The sequence below is a fragment of the Catharus ustulatus genome, chromosome 3 (genome assembly GCF_009819885.2).
Source record: "Catharus ustulatus isolate bCatUst1 chromosome 3, bCatUst1.pri.v2, whole genome shotgun sequence".
Lineage (NCBI taxonomy): Eukaryota > Metazoa > Chordata > Aves > Passeriformes > Turdidae > Catharus > Catharus ustulatus.
This window is the reverse complement of record NC_046223.1, coordinates 55,173,393-55,200,934: the sequence shown is the minus strand read 5'-3', so window position 1 is coordinate 55,200,934 and position 27,542 is coordinate 55,173,393. Positions and strand designations below refer to the sequence as shown.

Below are 27,542 nucleotides of genomic sequence, written 5' to 3'. Positions count from 1 at the left end.
GTGAATGCTACGCCACAGACCTGCTGGCCCTCAAACTAATGTCTGTGCACGCTTTAGAAGACACTGCTGCAAAATCCAAAAGCACAACTGACAAACTGCTCAGTTTGGCAAAACATGCCTGACCAGCTGCCCCCAGCGCTGTGCCCTCTTACCCAAGTGAAGGGTAATGTTACTTTCTCCCAGCACAAGACAATGCCTAAAAAATATGCAAGCCTTTAACAAGAATGAACATGGTCCAGAGTACACAGCTGGCAGATCATTAACTTTTAATACACTTTATGACATATCCAAGACATTTTAAAATCACATTTTATTACTATTACTATATCCCAAAAAAAATAAAACCCTAACCCCCAACCCAACAACCCCCCACCAAATATTAGTTTTAGAAGTTACACATATATAAATAAAGTTACAAAAAGGAGAACATTGCCTTAAGAATTCCAGTTACAAAACATAGATGCATTTACTAAGATTAATGTTTATTATCACTGCTCTGAATCTGTGTAAGCCAAAGGAGTCTATTAAAACCAATAGATTTGTCACATGAAACAAGCATTTAGTTATTAGAAGTCTTGTCTATTCACCATGAATTCCACATACTCCCACATAATCTACTCTGTGAATACAAAGTGTACTAATATATTTACACTGAAGTCTAAACCACAGTGTAAAAAATATAAAGCTCTTTAGAAATTAGGACATTTCTGTTACATTTTCTATACAAAATACTGCCATGCAGTGTTTTTACCTACATCTCCTTGGGGGAGGGAGGAAATTGCTCTTTTTGCCAGTGTGGTGCTGTACAGTCTCTGTACCACTCTCGTGAATTTTACTTTGCAACTCCCTCAATTTCCAGAAGCATATTTTGAGCTGCAGTGTCCTCCTAGGCTGCTCTCAGGACCTGGCAGGACTGCAGTGCCCACGGCACCAAGCCCATGCAGAACTGCAAGGTGCATCCACCTCCTTGGCAGCTTTCACAGCCATCGTTTGAAGGGCAGTAATATTGGATCCATCTCATAGGAGTGATGTGAGGAGACACCTCAAGCCTGTCATCAGTACAGACCTTATTTAACAAATGGTCAGCAAAGGCAGTACAGCCTTACCTTGTTTTCAGAGAGGGATGCAGGTGTAAAGAAAGGAAGCAAAGAGACCACAATAACATGAGACTGCTTTTAACCACAGTGCAAACTATCTAAGACTTAAAAAAAGTGACTGTGCATTGCCATATTTTTATTTGTCTAAAAATACTGATTTCTCATCAGTACAACAGGGTATCCTAAACATAAACTCAAATAAGACATTGCTGGTCTTCTCTGTATCTATACCAACAGATATATTTGGGCCCCAAGAAACCAAAACATTTGTGGTAATTTTCAGTGAGGCCTTACTATCACCTGACATTTTTCCTGCTTTACTTTTTTCTACCTCAGCTCCAAACTCTAAGCATTAGCTTTCTTGTCAGGGCCTACATTTGTGCTCCACCTGAGCATTTTCAATGCCCTTCTTTAAATCAGCTACAGAAAAGTTTCTCATACTCATGTATGAGTAACACGTGCCAGGAATTTGAATGCACCAACTTCTCGGTGTATCCCATGAGCAAGGCAGAAAAACTGAGCCCATTAAACACATCTTCAATGTGAACAAGCACAGAACTGCCCTGACCAGCTACACACTGTCCTAAGGAAAGCAATCTCACAAGTTGCTAAGATTAGGAGGGAAATGCACAAGAAGATGAATTTTTTTTTGTTTTCATTAATACAAACAGACTAAAACAATTACAATTTTCTAAGCAAAGCAAGCTACCAACCTGTCTCCTTTTCATGCAGAAAAACACATGCTGTGTCTGCTGACCAGTCTGGGTGATCTATTAAATGAAAAGGCAAATGACAAAACCTCCTAAAATTGGGCCACTAGACCAAAATGCCACCTTCATTTACTTGAACACAATTTTTTCAGGCTCCAGTCAGGCTACCCTAACACAGACAGTAAACCAAAACTTTGCAGCAGTCATATGCTGCTTCTGCCCTTTGTCACCACAAATAACCACCTCGTTTAATTGTTTCTAATCCTCTCCATAAGACTTTATACCAGGTATCTATTTACCTGCTTTCAAAGCAAGCTTGGGGTTTTTTTTGCTAAAAGAAGAAACCCTGGGAATGCACTTTGGTTTTGCCAAGTTTGTATTTGTTTTGAATGTATTTTGAAAACTAAACTGAACAGGTGTCTAAAGTTCAAGAAGTACAGGAAATTGTTCAGCAGCAGATACTATTGACCCAGCACCCTTGTAATTCTGCAAATCCCCTGACAATGTTAGGAGAAGTTTCTGTGTTACACCAAACACAGGACACAAGCAGGAAAGGATGGCAAAACCTCAGTCTCACAGTTCTTGGGCTAAAACATCCTGAATGAACTTCAGCGTACGTTGATACAGGAAAGCATCCTTCTTCTTTGGCTTGCAAATATTCAGATGATTAACGTCCACTGGAATAAGGTCTCCAATTCCTATGTCTGGGAAAGGGAAAAAAAAAAAAAAAAAAAAAAAAAAAAAAAGAGTTCATAAGATGATCTAGACTGAAAAGAACATCTTGCATTAGCAATTTCTGTCTCAAAAGCAACTTCTCCTATCTTCAACAAAACTCTCTGTTCTTTATTATTTTTTCATGTGCTAAAAGCATCAGTACACTCAGTTATGGCCTGATAGAGCTCTGTGTTGCCACAAAACCCACACTGGCACACTACACCATTAGGTCAGAGTTCTACTGTCTTTGTTTGAAATACACAAATGTACATTTCTCCATACAGACAACTTTGCTGAAACAAAACTTCATTTACTGATAGCAGTCCTGACTGAGGTTTAAGCATGGGTATGATCAGGGATGTAGTTTAATGCATGGTATCTTGAATCTGATCACCACTAATGGCCCATATTCCTTACACAAATACTTTGACATAGACATTAAAATTTGGACTAGAATGAACCTGAAATACGCTGCAAAATCACTATGCACATTTCCAGGTAAATGAAATATTTACATTGCTTAATTGTAGAATACTAATATTCCATTTTCAGCTAGTGATTTAGGGCACACTGCAGCATTTATTCTTTCCTGACAGCCATCACTACTAACTTTCCAGTAAGGATGCTGTGACTGCCACATTCCAGTTTATTCACTCATCTTCTAGAGAAATCCTCCATTTTTGACTTCTGTTCTTTAACCATGTAAAATTACTCTAGAGCAGGATGAAGCTCTGCTTTCATGTGCCCAAGTAGACATGCAAGAAACAGGGAACTTCCTGCTCATCAGCCTGTGTTCTGAACAGTGAATGGCCTGCTACTGAATTGCCATGTGCCCTCTAAAGGTTTTCAAGAGCACTCCAGCTGCACTAGGTGTCATCCCTGTATGAGGAGAGACATGCTACAAAATTACAAGTGCACAGTGCTCATTCCAGCTCTGTTATTCAGCCCTCTTTTAAACCTTATTTTGCTAAATAATAACAAAAAAGGTCCAGTTTTTCAGTCCTCACCAATAAAATTGTAAAAAAATTTTTGCAAAACATTGCTGCTCAAGAGGACATAATGTAAAAACACTGCTAAATAGTGACTCAGAAAAGTAGGGATGTATAGCCCACCTTTTACAGAATATCTGACCTTGCACTCTAGCGGATTTAGCTGGTGGAAAGCCTGGTCTAAAACCTAACAAAGTAATGGTTTCTTGTTTTTCAGATACCTTGGACAGTGCAAAAGAACGACTGAAAATATAAGACTTAAAACAGTTTTCTAAGTTGAACACACATAAAAGCAAGGGGGAAAAAAGTGTGGTTTCCCCTTCTCCTACAAAAGGCAAAAAGATGGCAGGAATTCTAATTCAGGAGGCAAACTCTATTGCTGGAGTTCACAACATGTGGAAGTGAAAGGATTCTTAACACTGAAAACCAACTTTGCGACTTTCTCCTTCAATTAGCAGTTTACTAATTTTCTTTCTTAGTTTTTTAAAGAAGAAAATAGCTGGAATTTACAGAGGCACTGAAACACTACGCATCCTACCTATACAAAGATAAACCACAACTAGTCATAATTCCAAAGGAAAGAGCTCCAACATTAGACCGGGATCTACCCTGCTTTTTTTAAGAAATGCTACTCTCATTTAGAAAAATCAAAACAAACAACTGCTGTTCTAAAATCTAAATGTAGCTGCTTCTGATCTCAGCATGGAGGTCAGTTAAAAGTTTAAACAAAAACTCTCACACTGTAATACTTATTTTTCTAGTTTTTTTACCATAATATTTATAATCCTTTCTTGTTACTGATGTTTACAACAATATATACCAAAATAAATAAATTAAATGGCTATTTCTCACTCACCTGCTGACTCCACAGGTACAACATGCAGTTTTATCATGCTGCCTATATGTGTTGGTAAGGTTTCTGCGAAACTCAGCACTGAAAATTTCTTGTCTTTGGCAAAAGACAAGAAGTCATCATTCAGCTCTTTAAGGGCAGGAGAATCTGAGAAAGAGCAACATAATTTTTGCAGTGTTATAAGATTATAGCATTTTTCTGGCAAGACTACTACTACTGCTAGAGATGTTTTTATTACTATGACAGTAAAAGGAGTAGCATCTTGTTTGCAATCCCTTTTTCCAACTAGCATATGCAATGATTTGTTCTGACTCCCCCTTTTCCCCTCACCCCTGCAATCAAATGAAACAGCTACTCAGAATTACTTGCAATAATTCAACACACAATCCAAAATGCAAGACGGTTTGTTGTTTTCACACAGCTTTTTCTGACTGCATGAAGAAAAAACCCAAAGCACCAAGAACAGATTAGCAGAGTTCCTGTTGCTAGATGGTAGCAAAGTGAACGTACCCGTGCTGAGCTCTTTAACCTCCACAGATGGGAAGAGGAGATATCTGGCATTTATAGAATATTCAGCCAGCTGGGAACCATGGTGAGGTACGCTATAAAATATGATTCCTCTGGTGTTGTTTACAATTTTATCCATTTCTGGATTCTTGGAAGCATCCACCAGCATCTTTTTGACTAGAAGACCTGGCAACAGAAGCTGAATTAATGCAGGGATTTAAATCACTGGGAAATAATGAACATGTTATATTAACCATGAAACAAGTAACCACATTCTTGCGTTGGTTGATTAGTCCTTGGATTGTTAAATATGTAAGATTCAACTTGAAAAAAACCCAAACCACGCCTGAGGAGGCATCAATATAAAATGTCAATGAATGACGCAAATCCAATTTTGATTTGCTTTATGTGTTGCTAATGACATTTACTATATGCCTGATCATGGAGAAAATTTTGCCTCTGGATTTTCATTTACATGAATTTCAACTCATTGAGTTTTTAAATCAACACAGTAAGAACAAACAGCAATAAAAATCCTTTCAAAATCTATATGCTATAAAATACAATGCATTAAGAAAGCAGAAATCTGTTTTCCATTTTTAGGTCTTTGCTAATTTTTTAAATAAACTATTCGGAATAATTGCAGTTCTACCTGAATTTTGTTAACGGCTTATTCTAAAATCTTTAATGCAAGAAAATGCTTTATATCAAACAGGCAACATGCTTACCACCCATGCTATGGGATACCCACACCAGAGGTCTGTCTCCAATCCCAGCAGCTTTGAGCTTGTCAAGCAGCTCACTGCTCCTGAAAGCAATAGACTTCCTGCACACAAAAACAAACACAGGCAAAATGGAGCATGACAGGTTAAAAGGCAATGTTAAAACACAATTAATTTTAGTGCTGCATGTTTATGAAAGTGAATTAGGTAAACAAATATTAATTATTTAATTATTGCTTCTACATTGAAAAAGGCCAAGAACTTTTTTAAGGATGGCTTCACAAGGATAATGGGAATTGAGCTAAATTCAGTTTCTTGCTCTTGCTAGAAAGTTCTATTTTAATTTTGCTCTGCAAACATTTCTGTTTTCTTGACAAGTTGTTTTCTGGAGTTGTATATAGTTCCTTTTACACATTGTAGCAAAACAGTTTTTATTCTATGAAAGCAACATCAACCCATAATGAACTTCGCACCCTGCAACATGGACAAACCTTATGTATTTTGCTAAACAATGCTCAAAATGTGGAGCAACATACAGAAATTTAAAAACTAAGCGCATGATCAACCAATACATTAAAAAAATCACAACTAATGTCAGTTACACTTGCCAGACAATAATCTCCAAATGCTTTGTACTGGAATAGTATGAAAGCACAATAACAACATTTTATAAACTAGAAGACTGAGCTTTGGAAAGGATAAATTACACATTGAAGTTTGAAAATGGATCTGCAGAAGAAGCAAAACAAAACAATGCCAATGCCCAATCCAAGTTTGAAAGTGCAACATTTGCACTTTACATTACTCCTTGCAGTGTAACAAGAATCAAACACAGAAGGCCCTTGGGTAATGAAAACATCAGGATATGGGGGCAACCACTGTGCAAAATAATTCACTTCATCTCTATTGGCCTCAGCATTCTCACTAGAAATTGCTTTATCACATATATGAAAAGAATAATCAAATGTGCCTTTTCAGTTGAACAGCATGCTCTAGGCTAGCAGAGAGACATAAAAATTCACTTTTGAAACAGTGAATGAGACCATACATTTAAGAGCAAACCTAATGTTGTTTTTCTACTGTGACCTCACTGTTCTTGCTGGTTAAAAATATCTTCAATATCTTTCATTTATTAATAACCATATAAAATGATTAAATATTATGGTTAGGCGACCATAAATAGCAGGTAATGTAATTTTCCTTTTTGTAATGAAGATGCTATCTTAGGAAAAAAAATAGGAAATATGTTTATTTCTTTTAATACACTCCAGACAGACACAAGAAGAGTTTTCTTAGAATCATAGAATCATTTATGTTGAAAACACCTGTAAGATCATTGAGTCCAATTGTTAGCTCAAGGTGGACAGTCAAGTCCACCACAAACCCAGGTCCCTAAGAGCCTTATCTGCTGTCTTTATAAAATCTCCAAGGATCAGGATTCAACCACTTCCCAGGTCAACCTCTTCCAGGGCTGGACAATGCTTTTAGTGAAGAATTTCTTCCTAATACCCAATCTAAACCTCCCCTGGCTCAACTTAAAGCCAATTCCAGTCTTCTTTGGACCTTCACAGGTAACCACCTACATGCTTCTTACTGCCATTTTTCTGCCTAATTTCAAAGAAGCACACTAACAGCCATGTGTTCCTCATTTTCTCCCTGCTTACGTGCAGTAATTGCATTGATCTTTCCTACAGCCAGAGAGAGGAGGGAATGAACAAGTACTAAGTTCCTGGTCTATAACACACATCTTAATTTTTTTTCTTCCCTGCATACAAAACATTATTAATTTTCAGATTCTTAACCTGTAAGCAGCCATGCACATGCCTCTGCGGCAGCACACAAATCAAATTTACAGTACCAGTTACATGCTTAAATATCTGCATAAATGTTTGAAGGATTCTAATTTAAAGATCACTGAACTTAATTACCAAATTCTGTTCAAGACAAAAAACCTCTACAGGCTCAAAGTGTTTTTATTTTTCAACATGTTTGATGGTAGCATATTCCTCTGACCTATACTCTGTTCAAGTTCAATAAAAACACCATTCCTCTGACAAAGGCAATTACACTCTGATTGAATCAGATAAAGTTATTGTATTTTATCATCAAAGTAACATTTTTTTGAATTCAAGTTTGTTTGTATCAGAAACTGTATGGCCAGCAGTACCAGGGAAGGGATTGGTGAGGCAGCACCTCGAGTCCTGTGCTCCATTTTGGGCCCCTCACCAACACAAAGACACTGAAGTCCAGAGAAGGGCAATGGAGCCAGTGAAGCGTCTGGAGCACAAGTCCTACCAGGAAAGGCTGAAGGAACTGGGACTGATTAGCCTGGAAAAAAAGCCCAGGGAAGACCTTACCACCCTCCACAGCAACCTGAAAGAGGCTGTAGCTGGGTGGAGGTCAGCCTTTTCTACCAGGGAACCAGTGACAGGACAAGAGATAACAGCCTTATGTTGTGCCAAGGAAGGTTTAGGTTGGATATTAGGAAAAATGTCTTCATCAAAAGGGTTGTGAATCTCAGGCTTCCCAGGAAGTGGTTGAGTGCCCATTCCTTGAAGTTTTCAAAAGACATGTGGATGTGGCACTCAGGAACATCGCTCTGTGGTGGCCTTGGCAGTGCTGGGTTAATGGTTGTACTTGATCATCTGAAGGGTCTTTTCTAGCCTAAATGATTTTATGAAAACATATGCTTCATTTTATCAGGACTATAAACCCACAGTACAGTGATTTTTTTGCTGTGCTTATGAAGCATTATTGTGCACTTTACAAAAAGATATAAAGTTGGTGCTGTATTTTCATTAACTAACAGCATAATTTAGTGTCTCCCTTAAAATGAAGCAGAACAGACTGTAAGAACTCATGAAACTGCCACATGTAGCTATCCATAAGGCTAAAAACTTAAGCATACCATGACTAATACTTTTCCTAATTTGATTTTTCAAAGTAACAGGAGAAGTAAAATTGACTCTTTCACAGTAGGTGAACCCAAGGATTACAAGTCAATGTCCTGCCTCCCCTCCAAACTGCAGATGCTGTATTTGTTACCTGTGAGCCTCAACAGGACATTTTGCTTTCCAGTCACTCAAATGGGTGTCATACTCCACAGATATGATTCTAAGGGAAGGACAGTCTGAAGCAAGCCATGTCTAAATTAAAGAAAAGCAAAACCAAAGGAGCTTATTATTGAGGTACTTAAACTCTTGAAAGTAACAGAGAAAAGAAGTTACTATGGGGAAAACATCAAGCAAGACTTTTACTCTTCAGTTAATCCCCAAGTACATTTTACACCTGGATTATCATTATTTTATTATATGCTGATGAACTCTAGATTGCTCCTGAGCTACAAAGCAGGCGAAGAAAGATTCATCTCTAACTCGTGCATTCCTGGCTCCCTCTTCTGGGTGAAACAAGAGTTACTAAGATTACCAACAGGACTGATCAGTTCAAGTTTCACAGAGATACTTAAGAGGCTTTACCAGTGTGAATTTGCTTGGAGCAGTAATTACTTATTCACCAACAATACTTAAATAGTAACCTGCACAAAGTAGGGTACTCAGATACCTAGGTAAGATAGGGAACTTAATTTAAAATGTTATTCTATAAATCTTTTCCTCAGCAATAACATTCCCTTAAAAAGAGAGCATAAGGAAAGCAGCCATTCCCTCATCTTTCACTGGCATGTAAATGATCTTGAGAACATAAAAGTGGGGATTTTTCCTTGCAAGAACAACAAACAATTCATTAACAAAAAATTATCACCAGGAACTTGAAAACTGCCACTTGTATACCAATTACAAGTAATTGAATTAAAAAAAGACATCTGCCAGACAGTGTCTTTCTAGATGTTCTGGACAGCTCTCATGAATGAGAAAGTAGCAGCCACATGTGAAAACATTACTGTCTTTTTACCTTTGGCCAGCACTGACTGTAGCCCTCTTCCCCGTCTGAGGCCTTTTTATCCACATGCCGGTCAATGTCTTGCTGCCGCCAGGTTTTAAATGCTGCTCCCAAAAGACCATGAACAAAAAGGATGTCTGCTCTGACAGGCTGGCTGATCAACCAAAAGGAAATTTTAAGAGATACGTGGTACATGTTCTTTTAGCAAATTGGAACTTTTAACCTAAGGGATGCCAAAATGCCTTTTATAACACTACATATGATTTCTTATCTTATGGACAACATTTCATGATATTTCAAAGAGCATACTCAGACAAGAACAAAAACTAGGGAACCACACAGAAGAAATATATAAAATGAGGTATGGAAAGTACCCACCTCACAAATCATAATTTTCTAGAAGGAAAAACACCTTTTCCCACCAGCCACTGTTTGTGCAGCTTGGTAGCTCCAGCCTTAGCATCACATTAGATCTTCACTGTAACTGGAGTAGCACAAATGACCCAGGGAATAGCTGCTACTAAGTGACACCCATGCTGGAGACTGCTTTAGTCCCAGAAACACAATTACTATCACTACGGATGGAAATTTACTGCATCATAGGGAACATGTGCTGTTGCCAGTAAAATAATTACAAGGCACTGTATCCCAAGACAAAGTGCAAAGGTTAAGCAGTTGCAGCTCACACAAAGCAGTAATTAATTTCATGTTTTGTTTTCAGATTTTCCATGCACTACAGTATTACTCTGTCCACACCTTGAGAATCTAAATTCAGTCCTTTCAACCCACCAAAGAACAGGAGGGGCAAGGTAACATCAGTACAGCAGCATCTGATGTCAACTCTTCCAAAGTTTGTAACAGAACAGCAGAACAAGTACAGCATGGTACAGCATGTACAATGACTCCTTCTACTTTACCTGCTACGATATTGTGGATGTAAGACATAAACACCATCTGGATATTTTTCCTTCACCGTGTCCCTGTCTAGGTTAGCCAAAGCTCTGGATGCATGAGAAGACTGAATGACGTGTGGGGATTTCATTACTTCAGCAAGGACAGAAACCCAACCTACATTGAGAAAATGAAGTGGCAGTTTAACTCCTAGAAACATCATCTGAACAACAGAATTCAGAAACATCAACCATCAAACTATACATCCGAAAATAGATGCTAAAACTTAAGAGCGGCAACATCAAAATAAATTATTTCAATCTACTCTTTACCTCAGGAAAGTCAAGGCTAAGTAAGTGGAATCTCATGAAATTCAAAAATTCAGATATATTTTACTAATGCTCAGCTTATGACCTAAAGGAGAATCCCTTCTCAGAAGAAAGCGTATTAGCAGGTTAGTACATCTGCAGCAAGAACACATCTCAGATCTCTTTTTGCAGGTAAAATGGCAGGAAGATGGAGACAATGAAGCTTAAAGCTTAAGAAAGTCATAGAAAACAGACCACAAGAGCAATGGCAGATTAAAAAAAATGATGCTTGACATGAAAGTACAATAATTTCTAATTTTAAAATCCAGCGTAAAAAAAACTCTTTATGTGATTAAGATATCTTTCCTATCCTAAAATTTGTACACTGTTCATATGCTAGAAACATAAGACAATTAAAATGGATCCAATCCTCAATAAAATTTTAAGTCAAAGATACCATGACTTACAAACACTTTATGATACTCTACATAAGGTGTAAAATTTTCGTAAACATGGATGGGAACTGTCATAGGCTACTGAGAAATGTAAGGAATATCTTTTATGTGCATATGCACATCTTTCTTTAAAATCCTGATAAATCTTATTGCTGCTAGCAAAAGCAGCCTATAAATCCAGTTACATTACAGTCAAATCCATAAATAAATAAAACCTGGGCATTTACTTCATGAGCACTGTTTCAAAACCATGTACATTATGTTGTTACTAGTATAGTCAGTAAGATGCTAATTCAAGATCGTTTACTGTAGGCTGAGCAAAAGAACAAACTGACATTTAAGTTATGCCTTAAACAAAACTGCTAGGACCTTTTGAGGACTGTAATTATTTGAAAGAATAATGTATTCAAATAATGTTTCTAAGTAGAATATATGCTGACCACTGTGAAAGTTGTACTTAAGAAGAATATTGTCTTAAAGTCTACTTTCAGTTCTCCAAACACAATGGAAGACTGCCAAGAGTCTGACTAAAACAAGTTTGATCTCTAGCATTGCATTTTTCTTAAGTGAGCCAAGGTGAAGAGTCAAAAAACACCTGTTCAGAATCAAAAAATAAGTGTTCTTCCCCAGATACCCCATCACAGCTATTACACAGTGCATTAATGTTTTTCTTCTTCCTATGCCAGCAGTTTTTGCAGGCAAAAGAGCCTTAGAGATTCTTTCTTCTTATGCATTCTCCAGCAAGTTTTATCAACTCTGGATTAGCAGTATCTAACTGCTCATCTCTGGAGTTTGATTCACTGTCTAAAATTCCTTTTGTACTGACAGCTGTCCCAGGGAGCTGCTGACTCTCCTGTTTCAATCTCTTCTACATGTACAGTTTCAACAATCATTAGAATTTAAGAATGGTGCCAGAGCTCAGGACAAAGGCCTTTATAGCCCAGCTGCCTTTCTTCAGAAGTGAGCAGTATGGAAGCTGCAGAACAATATAAGAATAGAGTAATAGAAGGAAAATTATACAATTCTGATTCTAGTCTATACCCCTGGATTTTCTGTAGTCAGCTTGGTTTCCTTGTGTAGAACTTTATGGATTTTTCTTTTCATGAATTTGTCTCATCAATCTTTGAAGCTTTGTAAGTCTTCAACTACCATAATGTTTTGTGGCAAGTTTTATTTTGGTCATGCAGTATATGGAAAATACCATTTATTTGTTCTTTATCTTTATAATTTAAAGTACAAGAACCTTTGGTTTTGCATTACAATGAACAGCAGATGACCATTCCCTCTTCGCCTTCTCTAGGCTAGTGAAGAGAATTTTACAAGTCTCAGACATATTCTCTTTCAGTTGTTTTTTCCATGCTGTCTTAGTCTAATTATTTGTTCTTCATATCACAGCCATTGCAATTTTTTAATCACCCTCACCATCTTTTCCCTTTGTTACTTCTCCTTTGTGTAAAAATGCACACTGTATATAACAGGCAGACATCAGCTTGAATTTACAGAAAAGCATATTGATATTTTCTATTTATTTAATTTATTTATCTGAAAATTTTGGAATAGAAATCTACCACTGAGACAGTTTTCCTTTTACCTGCACGTACTATGGATGAGTGAAGACGTTCATCCAAAGCCATATTCCCAATAATACGGATTATGTTCCTCTGTATCTTTGCTGAATCTTTGCGTAGCTGGTATATCCTCTGCAGTAGCTGGAGGCCTCCTTTAGCTTCAATTTTATCACAGTGAGAAGAAATCTGGCATTACACAGTAAATACAGTGACAATAAATAGACATTCTGCAAAAGGTGTTTTAGATCCTGTTAATTAATAAATGAGGGAGTTCTAGAAGTGGGTATAGCACAGTCCTTGTTGCATAGGAATTATTATTAATCTATTTGTAGAGGAAATAGATATTTTAACATGCAAAATGCATAATGCCTATGAATAGACAACATGAAAATCTTTGAGTACCATCTCTTTACCCTTCTTCATGTCCGAGGGAGATTACATGGTCTCTGCTTGGCATGATCAAATTTCAACTCAAGTTAGAGAGTCTGAACACGTCAATTGTCTGTATTTGCTAAAGCACTTTCTCAACCACAGCCACTTGTCCATCACCCAAAATGCAGTATCTATAATTCCTTCTCTTTGAAATGAAGAAGTTTTTTTACATTCCAAATAGTACTGGTATCACACCACTAATCCTAAGAGCAACAATTTAGTCCAGATGAATATGCACAGTAGCTTTGGAACTGCTGATATCCTCAAATCTGTGACTTTCAACAGGCATTTGGAATGAGTACACTCACAACTTGCTTAAACTGAAAATCTAGAATATAACAAATTCTAGACTAAGTCAGAATTTCTATGTATATGGAAGGTGTGAAAAGAATATGGGGAACTGCACAGCATCCATCCCAACTATCAGTAACCATTTGGTGGTCTCAACACTGTTTTTCAGTGTTCTAGGCTTCTGATCAATTAAATGTACACAGAAGAATGTAGCAACAGGAAACAAGAAGCATCACTGTTACAAAATGTCTTCCATACTCTTCATCTGTGTCTGCAAAAAACCAGACTGTTCCTGGGAAGGCCACTGCATTAGCCCTTGCTGCGCAATATTGTGGCCAAAGAATAGGTATGTATGTGTATAGGTAAAGTTTGCATTCTGTTCCAGTTTCTCATTAGAGTAAATTCATGAGACTATTTTGCTTTGTGGAAACCTGGCATTAGAGTCTCAGAGCTGCCCTTTTCTTTCTTAAAAGATACATACAGGTATAGTACAGGGGAACTTGTAAGGGTGAATTAGAAACAACAAAACTTACATACACTTTCCACTTTCCCATGAGAAAAAAACTACTTAGTTACATGAATGGGTGTATTTAACACCAGTCTCAGTACAGTAGTTTCACGAATACAAGCCGCACGGATTATAAGCCGCACCCCCGGTGCCTCGACAATGTTGTTGTCTTTGTCAATAGATAAGCCGCACCCCGAATATTAGCCGCACTTTCGTTCGTCGCGAGAATCCGTGCGCAGCTTTCACAAATTGGCCAATTAGTAACAGGATCGCGGCATAGCGGGCTTTACTGGCTCGGGGCGGGGCCAGGAAGGCTCGGCCCGCTCATGGTTGCCGACGGGGCCGGGTGGCCCAGCTCAGCGCCACGGCTCGGCGGGGCTGGCCGGGTGGTGCTGCCGCCGCCGCCGGGCTCGCTGGCCCCCCTCTCCCGTCAGCACCGCCCCGCTGCCGCGTTCGCTCGCCCGGCTGGCAGGGCTGCCGCCGCCGGGCTCGCCGCCCGCCCCGCTGCCACTTTCGCTCGCCCCGCTGCCGCTTTCGCTCGCCCTGCGCCGCGCCTCGCGAGCGCCGCGCCCGCGCCGCTTTCGTGAGCGGCGCTTTCGCGAGCGGCGCTTTCGCTCGCCGAGCGGCGCTTTCGCGAGCGGCGCTTTCGCTCGCCGAGCGGCGCTTTCGCGAGCGGCGATTTCGCTTTCGCGAGCGGTGCTTTCGCGAGCGGCGCTTTCGTTCGCCGAGCGCCGCTTTCGCGAGCGCCGCTTTCGCTCGCCGAGCGCCGCTTTCGCGAGCGCCGCTTTCGCTCGCCCCGCCGGCAGGGCTGCCGCCGCCGCCACCAGGCTCGCCGGCCGCCCCCTCCCGTCTGCACCGCCGCCACGTTTCCTCGCCCTGGCCGGCACTGCAGGCCCCCGCACCGCCGGGCTCCCCCACGCTGCTGGCCCCGATTCTGCTGGCCTTCCCCCGCTGCCAGGCAGCCCCACCCGCCGGCCTTCCTGCTTCTGCCATGCTCCCCTGCATTGCTAACCCCAGTTCTCCCGGGCTCCCCCGCCCTGCTGGCCCGGGCTCTGCCGCCCTCCCTGCCCCGCCCTGCTGGCTCAGGCTCTGCCGCCCGCCCCCCACACTGCTGGCCCCGCCTCTGCCAGGCTTTCCCACCTCTGCCGGGGCCGGCCGGGCTCCAGCTTGGCTTGGGGCTGCCGCGGGCTCTCACTTCCGTGTTGGCAGCTTTTAGAATTTTGTTAATAGATTAGCCGCCCCGGAATATTAGCCGCACTTCCGGGTTTCCACCAAAATTTTGGTCAAATTGGTGCGGCTTGTATTCGTTAAATTACTGTAGTTTAAACATTCTTACAGAAGGAGAATGGGTTAGGAGACAAGGAAATGGCAACTCCTTCCCAATATATGAGAGTGCATTAGAAAGCAATGTCTATAAATGTAGCTTTTCAGTTACAGTTTAAAGACAAGTTACCTTAGAATGCTGTACTAAAGCCTGCAAGCAAAAGAGTTCCACTGTCTCTGAAGGGATTTTACTCAATGTCTCACAATAGGGAAGTCCATTTCCTCCAAAACACCATAAGCCTCCCTGAAATGAAAAACCGTACAAATAGTACCACATTCCAAACAGTTACATTATAAAAGGATTTGTAATCTAGAATGTTAAGTGTGTAATGATCTATAGAAACTGCTTTAAAGAGTGCACAGCATGCATGCACTTTACAAAATGCAAAAATTACACAATGGTACATCATAAAAGTATTTACTATTTTAAAGTGGAAATATTAACTAGATTTTCAGTATGTAGTCTCCTTAGTCTATTAACTTCAAAACATACAATAAAGGGGAAAAATGTAGTATTTTCATTTTGTTAATGAATGTCATCTTTTAAGATAATTTGCTTAAGCATAAAAAAGCAAGAATCAGATTAACTCTAGACTTGCAAAACTTAGAAGAGAAGGAAGAAAGGTCTTCTATTGTGGCACAGCCTCAGAAGACCAGTCTCTTAATCACGCAGCAGAAAGACCAACATAACCTCAATAAAAATCAAAATACTTCCAAGTGTGGCGTCTTACCAAAGCTCCCTTTGTAGCACGAGCTCTGGCTGTGAAAACAGTAAAGGAGTGATAGTGTAAAAATAGCACACATAACTCTGTCATAGAAAATAAAGAGTTATTGCACTCTGAAAACTCTAAACAAAGACTGACAAGCATTGTTATTAAAATGACATTCATTTTTGTTATTGCATCTTATAAGAAAATAACAATCACTGATTAAGGAAGTCAGAACTTTTAACCAACAAAATAGAAAATTCACAAGAGAGAGTGGATGAAACTGACATGATTATTATTTTTAAACAATAATGGAACTTTACATGACATTCCTAAAGCCACTTAGGAAGTCGGTGCACAGATTCAGTTGAAGAATTCCTAGATCTAGGTCCAAACAGACCGCAGACTACTCCAATTCTGGTTTGGTAACAGGGACCAATTTCAGAGAGGCACTTTCATGTGATATAACAGAGTTTGCTACTTAAGGTGCGCTAACCACCTACCATTTTGCTAGAGACTTGAGATTAATAATCTCATCAGTAAAAGAACATTCAAACAGTAAGAAGAAGTGTGAAAAATCATTTTATGAGCACAAGAGGAACTAATGTTTTGGACAGTGTTGAAATGTCTGCTTAATGGGAAGGCTTGTAAGATATCTAACTACATCTTTCAACCAGTACACCTGGGAAATATAAATAAGCTTTCAAGCAGACAGACTGTATTTACAAGAGATTTTGCTCATGTTTTACAATCACAAAGTGTCTGTATTTCTCTTCCTCTTACAATGATCAAAAATATGGAAAAATATTTGTTTTTAAGCTTGGAGTTCTGCAGGAACAAAGAACCCAGAGAGCTCTGTTCTGCAGATGGAAACTCACCCTTTGTGCAGCAAGAGTCTGGCTACTTTCACGTAATGCAAGAGATGTGAAGTACTGGACACATGGATCAAGACCAGTCTGAGGCAAAGATACCAACAACAAGCGAAGTTCATCTTCTATGGGATAATCCTGAAAGAAGTAAGCACAAACAGCTTTTAGGTTATTTTGTTCAAAGCATGAAGCAAAATCCAGAAGAGAGAACTATTTGAAATAATGGAATCAGCCATACTAACGAGGTTATAAAATATGAACTCTGGACATAAGTGCTCTGCAACTTCAGTTTAATAGTTTTATCTCTAAAGACTTTGGAAACTGATAATTAAAAAACCACCAAATAAATGATAAAAAATAAGCTCTACACTTCATTTTTTGGTGACCTTATTCTAATGGTTCCAAAAAACAGAAGAAAAACCAGTTCCTCATGGCAGAGGAAACTTAAAATTTCACCCTTAACTACACAGAAATTTTCATAGAATCATAAAATACTCGGAGTTGCAAGTACTCACAAGGATCATAGAAGTCCAACCCCTGGTCCTGCACAAGACCACCCTAAGAATCACACTGTGTGCCTGAGAGCATTGTCCAAAAGCTGCTTGAATTCTGCCAGGCTTGCGGCCATGATCACTTCCCTGGGGAGCCCGTTCCATTGCTCAACCACCCTCTTGGTGAAAAACTTTTCTCGATATCCAACCTAAAACTTCGTGGCAGAGCTTCAGGCCATTCCCTTGGGTCCTGTCACTGGTCACCAGAGTGAAGAGATCAGGGTCTGCCTCTCAGCTTCCCCTCATGAGGAAGTTGTAACTGCAATGGCCTCCCCTCAGTCTTCCGCAGGCTGAACAGACCAAGAGACCTCAGCCACTCCTCATGTGGTTTCCCCTCCAGGCCCTCCACCATCTTTGTTGCCCTCCTTTGGACACTCTCTAATAGTCTAATGTCTTTTTTATACTGTGGTGCCCGAAACTGCACACAGTGTTCAAGGCAAGGCCACACCAGTGCAGAGCAGAGTGGGACAATCACGTTCCTCATTCAAAAACTCTTGATACTGTGCTTTGGGTGCTGCTCCATTAAAATAAATGTATAAATTACTAGTAAAGAACAAAGACATTTACTTTAAGGTTTTGTCTAAAATATTAATCTAAGTATTCATTTAACAATCCATATACTGATTGATAGATTCAACAAAGGAATTTTATTTGCCCACAGTCATTGAACTTGTTGTTATTCTAATTCTTTGATAAAATCAGAGATGGAGACTTTTCTGCGTAGACTTACCACAATGATTTGCTTCAATTTCCTAGCAGCAGATTGGCAACTCCTAGCAACCATACTGCTGTAAAAATATATCCACAACCATATACTAGTGTAACCTAGTATTTAAGGACTGACAGGTACAGATCCACTATCACATAATGACACAAAAGCAAGAAAGCAAAAACTGAGAATATCACACCCAATCAAAACCAATATTCAGAGCTCTGCTGGTTAAAACACACTGGTATTTTCTGACAGGGCCTTCTGCCCCTATTCATTCTATTAGCATTACAAACCACCTTGTATATTATACTTCATATGCCTGTTTATTGAAGAAGCTGATTACATGACTCCTCAGACCATCATATATATAAAATCTACACACACATTTAAAATGTCTTAAAAATTACAGTAGTTTCACGAATACAAGCCGCACGGATTATAAGCCGCACCCCCGGTGCCTCGACAATGTTGCTGTCTTTGTCAATAGATAAGCCGCACCCGGAATATTAGCCGCACTTTCGTTCGTCGCGAGAATCCGTGCGCAGCTTTCACAAATTGGCCAATTAGTAACAGGATCGCGGCATAGCGGGCTTTACTGGCTCGGGGCGGGGCCAGGCAGGCTCGGCCCGCTCATGGTTGCCGACGGGGCCGGGTGGCCCAGCTCAGCGCCACGGCTCGGCGGGGCTGGCCGGGTGGTGCTGCCGCCGCCGCCGGGCTCGCTGGCCCCCCTCTCCCGTCAGCACCGCCCCGCTGCCGCGTTCGCTCGCCCGGCTGGCAGGGCTGCCGCCGCCGGGCTCGCCGTCCGCCCCGCTGCCGCTTTCGCTCGCCCCGCGCCGCGCCTCGCGAGCGCCGCGCCCGCCCCGCGGCGCTTTCGCGGCTCGCGGCTCGCGGTTCGCGGCTCGCGGCTCGCGGCTCGCGGCTCGCGGTTCGCGGTTCGCGGCTCGCGGCTCGCGGTTCGCGGCTCGCGGCTCGCGGTTCGCGGCTCGCGGTTCGCGGCTCGCGGCTCGCGGCTCGCGGCTCGCGGCTCGCGGCTCGCGGCGGCGCTTTCGCGGCTCGCGGTTCGCGGCTCGCGGCGGCGCTTTCGCGGCTCGCGGTTCGCGGCTCGCGGCGGCGCTTTCGCGGTTCGCGGCTCGCGGCTCGCGGCTCGCGGCTCGCGGCTCGCGGCGGCGCTTTCGCGGCTCGCGGCTCGCGGCTCGCGGCTCGCGGCTCGCGGTTCGCGGCTCGCGGTTCGCGGCTCGCGGTTCGCGGCGGCGCTTTCGCGAGCGCCGCTTTCGCTCGCCCCGCCGGCAGGGCTGCCGCCGCCGCCACCAGGCTCGCCGGCCGCCCCCTCCCGTCTGCACCGCCGCCGCGTTTCCTCGCCCTGGCCGGCACTGCAGGCCCCCGCACCGCCGGGCTCCCCCACGCTGCTGGCCCCGATTCTGCTGGGCTTCCCCCGCTGCCAGGCAGCCCCACCCGCCGGCCTTCCTGCTTCTGCCATGCTCCCCTGCACTGCTAGCCCCAGTTCTCCCGGGCTCCCCCGCCCTGCTGGCTCAGGCTCTGCCGCCCTCCCTGCCCCGCCCTGCTGGCTCAGGCTCTGCCGCCCGCCCCCACACTGCTGGCCCCGCCTCTGCCAGGCTTTCCCACCTCTGCCGGGGCCGGCCGGGCTCCAGCTTGGCTTGGGGCTGCCGCGGGCTCTCACTTCCGTGTTGGCAGCTTTTAGAATTTTGTTAATAGATTAGCCGCCCCGGAATATTAGCCGCACTTCCGGGTTTCCACCAAAATTTTGGTCAAATTGGTGCGGCTTGTATTCGTGAAATTACTGTAACTTAAAAATAAAGCAAGGCCAAATTTATCCAATAAGGATCTGCTGGCACCCAAAAACTGGCAGTGAAGAGGTGGGCCTACAGCAGAGCACCAAGTGGTACTGAGGAGGCAAAGGAGCACAGTGTGTGTAGGATTCTGTGACAACAAGGCAATCCAGAATGATTTCTTCACATTGCCTACTGGGTAGAGACAAGCAGTGTGTCTGTCAGACTGGTTCAGACTTCACTGCTTGTAAATATGTCATGTGGATATACAGTCCAAAAAAAATAATTGTTCAATGCTTTCAACAATATTTCTTTCCATCCTGCCACTCCCTAATGCAGATATACTCCAGGGGTACAGTATATATTACAGTTTTGTATTTTGATATTTTACTACTAGTTACTTACTTTAGAAGAACTTCACTTTCAACAGTTAACAAAAGCAGTAAAAAAGCAAGCGTCTAAGAGTCATCTAATACCTACTTTTCCTTTACTTACAGTCTTTATTTTTGGCAATGGTGGTGGAGGCAGGAAAAAGCGAAGGTCGACATCTTTGGATCGAGCCAAACCTATAGCAGTCCTTTGATCACAGGTTTGAGCAACTGTGCCATACTGATAATCTGTTATACAAAAATTTCAATGTTAGGGTTAAAACTAATCTTAAATACTTGATTTTGTTTTAAATGTAGCTTGTGACCTACTTTGCAAATATACTTAGAAAGAAGAACCATCTCTTTGGAGTCTACTTAAAAAAACCCTTCGATTTTCTAGCCACAAATCCCAAAAGTTAAAAACTGCAGATGTTAGACCAGCACTACACCGAGCTGAAATACACCTGGACACTACCTGTTCATTACAGGGCAGTTTGATAATTCAGTGGCAAACTGAAGAAAATATGACCTTGAAGTGGATCAACACTTTTTTCCACAAAAATTTGCTTTTATTCCTGTTACTGTTATCCAATTTAGAACAAATCTAACATGCCATTTAAAACATACTTTTCACAGTCATAGATTTGCAACACTTTTCCTTTGATGGAGATCATTTATACCTGCAAACTAAACTCACTGGAGCGGAACACTTTGGTCCTAGCTGAACACTTTGTCCTAGTTGTAAAAAATCAGCATACTTTCAGTCCTAAACTTTCTTTGACTTGGCTTTGTAGTATCAGGTTAAAAAAATGCTTGTTTCTCTCATGAGGCAGTTGGCAAGAATATTTAGTGATTGTAAAATGTCCAAATACTATAACAATGAGCACTACAGAGAAAGGGAGATAACAAAAGGCAACTAAATTTCTGATCTTGTGCTCTGAAATCACCTGCTACCACTATTCATCTACAAAGAACAAAACTCAGTTTTGGTACATCCTAGCTTTTCAAACATTTTTAAATACAGTTTTCTGGTATAAATTTCCTTTGGAAACTAGAATTTTAAAGATGCAATTTGAATCAAGATAAATCCCACAGTGTGGAATTGAGAGTCCAGAATAGAATGTCACCAACTTTATGTAGCCTGGTGATAGACAGGAGAAGAGGAAACACAAATACACATACACGCACCTCCCCATTACTTGGGGTTTCAAGGATATTTACTGCTAAAGCAAGAGGGAGAACTTATTACTATTAAATAATAACTAGGACAAAAAAAAAGGCTTACAGATAATGCTTGCACATACAAGTCCTTCACCTCTGGTTTGTCATTACCACCTATCAGTTCCTAATAAATTTTTATTAACTTAACCATGGACTTAACCTCACTCCTACAGAGGCTTATTAAAAAAATCACTGTCAAAACTTGCAACTGCATTAGCAATCCCAACAGAAAACCCAAGGAACTAAAGAACATGAACTGCTCTCCCACACCACAGCACTAGTTACAATCCTCTGGTGGGGAAACAGAGAGAGGCCTGCACTGCAGACCCTTGCACCGTGTGTCAGGGTATTAGCAAAGAACAGCTACTTGAAATGTAAATAACTTGCCCACGTTTTAGACCAGGTTTCAGAGCATATTTATGCTTCTAGCAGCTACTAGCTTTTCTTCATGTTGTCAGCAGACTTGGAATGGCTAACTAAGACTCTGCGGAATTTCTGGGACAAATGAGACTACATCAGCATACATTACCATGCCAGTGACTGTTGCTTGCCAGGTCTTGTACAGCCTGCAGTCGGATTGCTTTGTCTTCTGACTGACTTCTCTTTAAGAGAAGCCATAAGGCACATTCATGATCTTCTCCATCAAAGGTACTGAATTGTTCTTTGACCAAGAAACAAATTAAATCCAAGTTATTGTTAATGACCATTTTAAACAGCCACATTTCTATTTGTGGAGTAAGGAAATATGTAGTTTTTAAAAATATTTGAATATTACTTGTTCACAGTAATTTAGAGTGTGACATTTTAGCCTTAAATTAGTACAATAAACAATGACAGAATGACATCAGTAAAATGCTGATCCTAGAATGCTGAGTTTGACTCATTTTAGTGGCACCAAGTTGATATTTCATGTATCTATGTGATACACATAATCCCTGGTTGGCACTTACCAACCAGAATTACCAGCAGGAGCTGCAAATTATTAGCAACTCTTGAGGCTCTAACCTTGAAAAATTAATTTCCTAAGATGACAGTGGAGATACACTTGTTATAATCATGTAAGTGAGAGTTAAATGAGAATAGACAGTATACCTCAGGAGCACAGTTTCTGATACAAATGGAAATTGTTTCAAATTACTTGAAAAAGCAGAAATACTGTTCCAAAAAACTGTGCTGATTTCAGTTAATATTGTAAATTTTGATGAAAGCATACATACTTTTCTAAAGTGAGATTTTCAGAATATTTCATCCCACAAACACCATTTTTTACACAAAAATTGTATCAATATTAACTTGGTGTCTTGACTTTTAAACCTCTTCTGGAACAACAAAAAAACCCAACCCTCAAATCTCCTCTTAACCATCACTTTCATTTAATTAGGAAAAGAAATTGTCTTAATACACAGAAAATAAGCAACTGACTGATAATCCATATAAATATAGGAATGATAAGCTATATTTTCACTGTTTCAAGAACAAAATAATGTGTTAACTTTGTAAGAAAGTTACTTCCTAGTTGCCCTGTTCTTACTGTTAAAAAATAATAATCACAGATTAAGTCCTGCTTTCAATACATACCATTAAAAGGTCTCCGGAAGATTTTAGCTTCTGTTTCTAGAATTCTCCTCACTGCTTTATGGATTTCTTTTCTGGCTTTGTATGTAATCCCTACAAGAGTAATTTTTATATTACTGGAAGTCTGAAAGACATTTCCCTCACATCACTTTTCATAAATATATTGGAAAAGAAATAAACACACATATACATATAGACATTCTATAAAGAAAATTATCTCATATATAGGGAACTATATATAGAAAGAACTATCTTAAAAAAAACCCAAACCAGCCAGCAGTTAAAAATAAATTTGGTGACATTTCTTGGTAACAGACTTCAGGAAATACAATTTTACTTGTTATATAAGGGTGACTTCCAGAAACATTCTATTCTCTTAGAATTCTGTTTTTAGAACTCAAACAATTAGGCAACTTACCTTGATATTCACTTGGACTTAGAGATGCTATACGTACGTACACATAGGATTTAAGTTTTTCTTGATGTAGAGCTTGAGTATCGATTTGCAGTAACTTATTTAAGGACAGGACTTCATATGTAATGAATACAAAACCTCTTCAAAGAAAAGAAAACTGCATATGAATATCAACTAAAACAATATAATGAAAAAAATAGCAATCCTATTGGTATAAATAATCCAAATTTTACAAAATATATAATAGTCCGCAGATTATTCTGATTTAGCAAAGCAGAGAAAAGGCTATAAAATACTTGAAATAAGCTATAACTATCAGAAATTGTGCTTCAAGACTATATTCCACCATTCCACCAATATTATCATGTTTTTTGAAAGAGACACATAATAAAATTTTAACTGTATCCATAAATTACATATATGCTCATCAGTTACAACTTACCCTAGTATAAGCGATCCAGTTACCTTTGCAATTTTTCCTTGAAAAAATTAAAATCAAATGTCAAACAAAGTTGTGTGCATCACCTCAATATAAACAGTCACCATTTGATTATCAGACAGTAAGAATAGCAATCAGTAAGATCAAGCTTTAAAAAAATTTATATTGCTCTCTAGCTTTTAAGAAATTATTAACCAAAATTTACAACTGGAGAAAACATTACTTGATTCTTACTTCCTGCTCTCCTAAGCAAGACGATAAAACATGAATCCTGTCAGTGCTATTTACTTTGAATATTGCTACCTCTCAATTGCATTCATTGTTCAGCTACCAGAACGCCTGTAACACTAGCAGTGATTTGGAACTCTAAATAATTTTAAGGAGTTAACTTTTTCTTACATGTTGCAGCTATTTCTTCAATATATATTATTACATACAGGACTATGTATGTTGAGAAGTCTTGTAGAGTCTCCATAAGAAAACATATTTTAAAAAATAATTCCATTGTAGCTAATTTATAAAGCAAACAGATAATAAATACATGCTACTTGCAACAATTTGCATTTCAAACCTAATGATTCCTTCCTGATTTTGGCTACTTTGTACGTACAAAGTTGATCTGATTACTGGTATATGGGGATCTCTATATAGAGAAACTCTTATTACCAGTAGCAGTAAACCCAATGGAACACATCTCACCTATCATGAATAATTTCTTTTCCTCAGCATGAATTGGGAGATTTGCCCCATAACCACTGCTACCAGCTTCCATCTTTGTAAGGCCATAAGAATTTATGCAGACAAGAGGCAGCAGCTACATGTTGTAGAAATAACAGGCAGAGAAGTTTGAAAAAGGAAAAAAATGCAATGCTTCCTGTAGAGCAGAAATTGAAATATCCTATCTTTGATGCTCAGAAATAAATTTCAGAATTGTAAGAATTGACATTATATGCCAAAGGCACCAAAAGAAATAGAGACTAAGCAGAGCTTAAATAAGGAAAAAGAAATAATAGAAACAAGTTTATTCACTGTTTATGAATGTAACTATTTAATGGGTCTAGAGATTACAAAAAAAATCAGATACAAGTAGAATTGAAGACAGTTTAAGGAGATCACATTTAGTTAGGGAAAGACCCTCATCTACTGCTCCTATTTGTTCACAGATAATCTGCTGGTATCATATTACGTATCATACTATGCAAAGCAAGGTCAGAAGCAGAGAGCAGGGACAAAACAGAATACTTTTAATCACTAAGTATTCAAGGGCTTAAAACTTGAGTATCATTTAATTATGCATAGTGTCATGTCATTCCTTTTTATTAACACTTCAGATCAATACATAATGAACTGTACTTACTGATATCATTCCAGGGTAGGTGTTTTTTTGTGGCTGGACCAGAGGTTCCTATTTTTCTGTAGCAAAATACACAGTAAGCAGCCACTGACATTCTGGATATTGAGGGGGGGACAAAGAAAAAAAATTATTGATTTGAGAATTACAGCAGAAATCCTGTAGCATTCTTTCCCTGTCTTGTTACAGCAAAGGTCACAATAAACCATCTTTGTGTCATTTCACTCCATATAAAGCACTCCAATTAAAGCACTCTATAAAATTCTCAATTTAATGGGCTGAATTTCAATTATAAGAAAAGTTTAAAGCGGTTTTTTATCAATTATGTTACTGTTGATTTTAGTGACTCAGTACCTCCAGTTCTCTGCTTTTAAGTTTCCTTTCCTACTTCTTAGTCACTGTTCCCTAAATACCATATATGATCCTAACTCCATCAAGATATTACTCAGTATGACATGAGCTTTAATACAACTCAGTTACCATCTGCTTTTAAAAGTTCATAATTTATTGTGTTGGCAAAGTAAGTCTTTCTACTAACTAGGTTTCATACACTGCAGAAGTAACATGAAACTCATATCTTCTATGTGAAATTTTAGTCTCTGCATTGATGCAATTATACTAAGTGAAATATTGAGTCAATGTGTTTAAAGGGATGTAAAAACACATCAGTATCTCTCACATACTAATCAAACACTTGTCAAATTAGGTCTCTGTTACCACAACCACAATTGACTCAAAATGATAAAATGTCACATATGTAAACCTGATGTTGAAATATGGAAGCCTGATATTCTCCTTGAATTTAAAGGAATCTCTGCAGACCAAGAAAAGTGCTTATATCACTTTTATTGTCAATGTCCAACATCTTTTGTTGTATTCTTCCTTTAATGTGTCTTCCTTCTTTTCTCATTTCCCCAAAAGTTTTAATTTTTCCCTTCTCTCTTGCATGTGTTTGGGAGATTTTTGGAAAACATCAGCATTACCCCAGCACTGTCACAATCACTGCAGACTGCTTTTTTTTCTGTCATTTGAACATTGTTTACCCATTCACTTCAGCAGAGTACACCACACTGTGAAACACTTCTAAGACTTTGATAATCAGTCTTCCAGAGACACCTCTCCTGTCTCCAAACTTTGTCTCATGACAGTTTCTTTACTATATTTATTCACAGAATCACAGTCTGAAATAAGCATGTGGTTCAGTGACAGCAGGTGCCACAATAACTAAAATTTAAAACATGCACCTGCAAACACAGAAGGATCAAAGTGAGTATTGCTTCTCTGTTGCCAGGAACTTCTGTTCAGGTCCAAGAGCAAGCATCAAATCATCAAATGTTAAGGGTCTGGAATGGACCTCAAAGATCACCTAATCCCAACACCTGTGCCATGGGCAGGGACACCTCCCACCAGACACAGCCTTATGCAGCCTGGCCTTCAACACTTCCAAGGTTGGGGCATCCAAAATCTTCCTGAGAAATCTGTTCCAGTGTCTCACCACCTGCAGAGTCAGGAATTTCGTTCAAAATATCTAATTTAAATGTCTCCCTTGTTCGTTCGTACCCATTGCTCCTTGTCCTATACTGTAGTTCCTGACCAAGTATCCCTCTCTGACTTCCCTGTAGGACCCTTCAGACACTGCAAGGCTGCCATGGGATCTCCATGCAACCTTCTCTTCTCTAGGCTGAACTACCCCAACTTCCTCAGTCTGGTTTCACAGGGGAACTGCTCCAGCCCTCGTCTCTAGACTTGCTCTAGCAGCTCCACGTCCTTCTGATGTTGGGGACCGCAGGTGAGGCCGCCCCAGAGCGGAGGAGGGGGGCAGGATCGCCTCCCTGGACCCACTGGCCCCGGTCCAGCCGGTTGCTCTCGGAGCGCGCACTGAGCATTTCCATGTTTGGGACACACAAATACAGTGCAAAAGGACCCACTTCGCACCCTATTTCACAGATGGTCCAGGCAGCTCCAAGCCCCGTCCTGCACCAGGATGCGGTCCCAGCTACCCGCCTCGCGACTGCGCAACTGGGACGTATTTAAAAAAAAACAAAACAAAACAACAAAAAAACGAAAACACCACCGCAAACCACACTTTAAGCAATGCAACACGTAAACGGGCAAGGAGCCAGGCGGAGGTGACCCTGTGCCTCTCTTCCTTTGGAGAGGAACTAAGCACCCGTTACCCTGAGCTCCAGCCCCCCGTCCTGTGCCAGCCGCCATCCCCGCGCCCCCCGCCCGGGCCGCCGCTCCCACCTTCCGCCTGCGCCGCCGCCACTCCCTACGGCGCC

The 27,542-nt window shown here is 40.5% G+C and overlaps 1 protein-coding gene across 3 annotated transcripts; it reads right to left on the bottom strand.

Moving 5' to 3' along the window:
- Positions 1-249: 249 nt before the first annotated feature.
- SERAC1 (serine active site containing 1) lies at positions 250-27,542 on the bottom strand. Of its 3 annotated transcripts, none has more exons than XM_033056789.1 (17): positions 27,508-27,542; positions 25,267-25,358; positions 23,913-23,949; positions 23,474-23,610; positions 23,059-23,148; positions 22,010-22,141; positions 20,387-20,508; positions 16,851-16,979; positions 15,396-15,509; positions 12,735-12,897; positions 10,407-10,557; positions 9,502-9,643; positions 8,638-8,738; positions 5,599-5,696; positions 4,874-5,056; positions 4,367-4,510; positions 250-2,511 (listed from the first exon to the last, which is right to left on the bottom strand). In XM_033056789.1, the coding sequence occupies exons 2-17, from the start codon at positions 25,355-25,357 to the stop codon at positions 2,381-2,383; spliced, it is 1,965 nt and encodes a 654-aa protein (XP_032912680.1). In that variant the 5' UTR covers position 25,358; positions 27,508-27,542; the 3' UTR covers positions 250-2,380. The 3 variants fall into 3 exon arrangements, with proteins under 3 accessions (XP_032912680.1, XP_032912681.1, XP_032912682.1); XM_033056790.2 differs by lacking the exon at positions 27,508-27,542 and adding an exon at positions 27,196-27,454; XM_033056791.2 differs by lacking the exons at positions 25,267-25,358; positions 27,508-27,542 and adding an exon at positions 24,609-24,827.

Excerpts from the sequence above, each read along its gene's own strand:
- SERAC1 (XM_033056789.1), bottom strand. The coding sequence starts at position 25,357 with ATGTCAGTGGCTGCTTACTGTGTATTTTGCTACAGAAAAATAGGAACC. Across the intron at positions 15,510-16,850 it reads AGACTCTTGCTGCACAAAGG|GGAGGCTTATGGTGTTTTGG; the intron begins GTGAGTTTCCAT and ends TTTTCATTTCAG. Across the intron at positions 2,512-4,366 it reads TGTACCTGTGGAGTCAGCAG|ACATAGGAATTGGAGACCTT; the intron begins GTGAGTGAGAAA and ends TCCCTTTCCCAG.